The 2,525-nt window shown below is 61.1% G+C and overlaps 2 protein-coding genes across 2 annotated transcripts in view; one reads left to right on the forward strand and one right to left on the reverse strand.

Moving 5' to 3' along the window:
• ACAA1 (acetyl-CoA acyltransferase 1) overlaps positions 1-432 on the reverse strand; it is a 9,728-nt gene extending 9,296 nt beyond the window's left edge. Inside the window, exon 1 of the mRNA XM_019662767.1 lies at positions 85-432. Coding sequence (XP_019518312.1) covers positions 85-261 — 177 coding nt within the window. The 5' untranslated portion in view covers positions 262-432. The remainder of the gene's footprint in view (positions 1-84) is intronic.
• Positions 433-1,786: 1,354 nt separating this feature from the next.
• MYD88 (MYD88 innate immune signal transduction adaptor) overlaps positions 1,787-2,525 on the forward strand; it is a 6,243-nt gene continuing 5,504 nt past the window's right edge. Inside the window, exon 1 of the mRNA XM_019662768.1 lies at positions 1,787-2,287. Coding sequence (XP_019518313.1) covers positions 1,960-2,287 — 328 coding nt within the window. The 5' untranslated portion in view covers positions 1,787-1,959. The remainder of the gene's footprint in view (positions 2,288-2,525) is intronic.

Raw genomic sequence — 2,525 nt, forward strand, 5'->3', positions numbered from 1 at the left:
CAGAGCTCACAGCTCGGGAACCGAGCCGAGGGGAACGGAGCAGAGGAGCCATCTCACACCCGGCGCCGGGTCCCAGGGCCTTACCTTGAAGCCGCCGCGCCCCCCTCGGCCAATGGCCGTGCGTCTCCCGTGCACCACGACCACATCGTCCGCCGACGGCCGCGGAAAGCCACCCCTGCACTGCAACGCCTGCAGCCTCGACTGCGGGCCAGAGTTAGGCCGACAGTTCAGGTGGCCCAGCACCACCTGAAGCCTCTGCATCGCGCACCTGGGCCCGGTAGACCTCCACTCGGCCGGGAACAGCGCCAGAGCCCACAGACCACCGACAGCACAGGAGCGGAACCGCACCTCTGCCCCGGAAGCCCGTACCACGCCCACAGCTCCGCGGGACTGTCGCAAAGCTCGCCCACCTCCCCTCTCAGCCAACCAGAAGGTCAGTCAGCGTGATGTCCCGCCCCACGCCACAACCCGAACCTTCTAAAGCAGGGCTCACGGTCGTCGCCAAGAGTCCTTCCCATCGAAGTCCTGCCTGCCGTAGCCTCCCACCGCCAGGCAGGAAGTGGACCTTTTTGAAGCCCCGCCCCGGCATGCATACCGGAAACCTTCCCGCTTGCAGCCCCCGCTGCTGCCAAACCCGAGGCAGAGCTCCAGGAGTCTTCTTGGTATCTTAAAACAAACTCAGCCACTGCCAGGGCTCCCCACTGGCCGCCGCCATACAGAAGGTGGGACCGCCAGGAGTATGGCCCACCGCTTCTAGCTTGGGAAGGAGGAGGCCCTGACTAACCCCTTTTCCTTTCCCTAGCCTTCCCTGCTGTCTCCTGGATCCCAGCATCCAAGCTGGGAGACCTAAATAATTCCGAGACGCCCCCCGAGTCCTACCTCGACATGCTTAGGCTGTCCTGGGAAGCCTTTCGAGAAGACTGAAAGAATTTGGGATTCTGAGGCGGCAGGAGAAAGTATTATAGAAAGGTGCCGAGATGTGACAAGCTTCCTATCTGGAGAGAGCATCATATACTTCTTTTTACCAATTTTACAGTCATCTTGGATGATTTGATTAGTACCCACGTCCACCACTAGGCTGGGGTTTCCACCAAGGCAGGGAGGGTCCCTGTATCCTGGGAGCCTGCAACGTGCTTGACAGTAGGTGATCAATAAATACCCATTGAATGAATGAATGAATGAATGAACCAGAGCTCCGGAGGTCAGGACTGTGTCCTCCCTCAACCCCTAAAGAGCAAGGCCAGGTTCCTCCCAATGGCAATGTGTTTCCCTAGACCCCAGAGAGTAGTATTGCGTTTCCCCCAGACATCAAAGGCCAAGGTGCTCTGTTACTACCAACCCTGGAGGGTAGGGTGTGACCCCTACCTTTCAAGGGCAGGACGGTTGCGTGCCTCAGGCTCCAGAAGGCAGTAAGTATGCCCTTTCCACCTCGACTTCTGAGCGTACAGCCGGGGACTCCCTATACTCCTAGAGGTGGGATTGTGTGTTCCCAAGAGACCGGAGGTGAGGGAGGGGTGGGGGCGTAGCCAATGCCTTCCCCCTTGTCTCCTCCCCGCCGCCTTCAGGGGCAGAACCGCATGAACTACTCAGATACCCAGTGGAAAGATGTGACTCCACCAGATCCCAAAGAGCAAAGCCCCTGTTGCCTACAATCCCCCAAGGAGGGTCGGCGTTCCCCCGCTGCCCCAAACCCTCAAGCACAGGTCGGTGGACCTCCTCAGACCTCAAAAGGCTAGTATCCAGTTCCTACAGTAGCTCACATCCCCGGTCTCCCGAGTCCAGGGGTGTAAGGCGCCCCCTCCCCCCGCACATCTGCTGGTGCTCCAGATTGAGGGGCAGGGCGGGGCTTCTCGGAAAGAGAACCCGCGGGGCGGGGCCGAGGGAAGGTGCCCTACGGGAAGGAGGAAGCACGGGCCGACGACGCGACTCGACAGCGCGGAAGCTCCAGGGCGGCCCGCCATGGCTGCAGGAGTCCCCGGCGCGGGCTCCGCGACCCCCGCCCTCTCCATGTCCTCCCTGCCCCTGGCTGCGCTCAACGTGCGAGTACGACGACGCCTGTCGCTGTTCCTGAACGTGCGGACGCAGGTTGCGGCCGACTGGGCCACACTGGCAGAGGAGATGCAGTTCGAGTACTTGGAGATCCGGCAGCTGGAGAAGCACTCCGACCCCACGGGCAGACTGCTGGACGACTGGCAGGGACGCCCCGGCGCCTCGGTGGGCCGTCTGTTGGAGCTGCTAGCTAAGCTGGGTCGCGATGATGTGCTGCTGGAACTGGGGCCTAGTATCGGTGAGGACGCCCCGTTTCTGGCCTCATACCCAGGGTGTGGGGATGAGAGAACTGACCTTCACCGGCCTCAGAGGCTCTCGTTTCCTGGGGGAATTGGCGGGAAGGAGGTAGGCAGCCTGAGGAGGGGGATACGAGCCACTTCTCTCTTTTAATACCAGGGATGGTAGGGACTGGAGAAAGGAGGCGAAAGCCAGGAGAGGCAGAGAATGGAGGGAAACAGCTTAGGCAAAGGCTTTCA

The sequence above is a fragment of the Hipposideros armiger genome, unplaced genomic scaffold (genome assembly GCF_001890085.2).
Source record: "Hipposideros armiger isolate ML-2016 unplaced genomic scaffold, ASM189008v1 scaffold_380, whole genome shotgun sequence".
In the NCBI taxonomy this organism is placed as follows: Eukaryota; Metazoa; Chordata; class Mammalia; order Chiroptera; family Hipposideridae; genus Hipposideros; species Hipposideros armiger.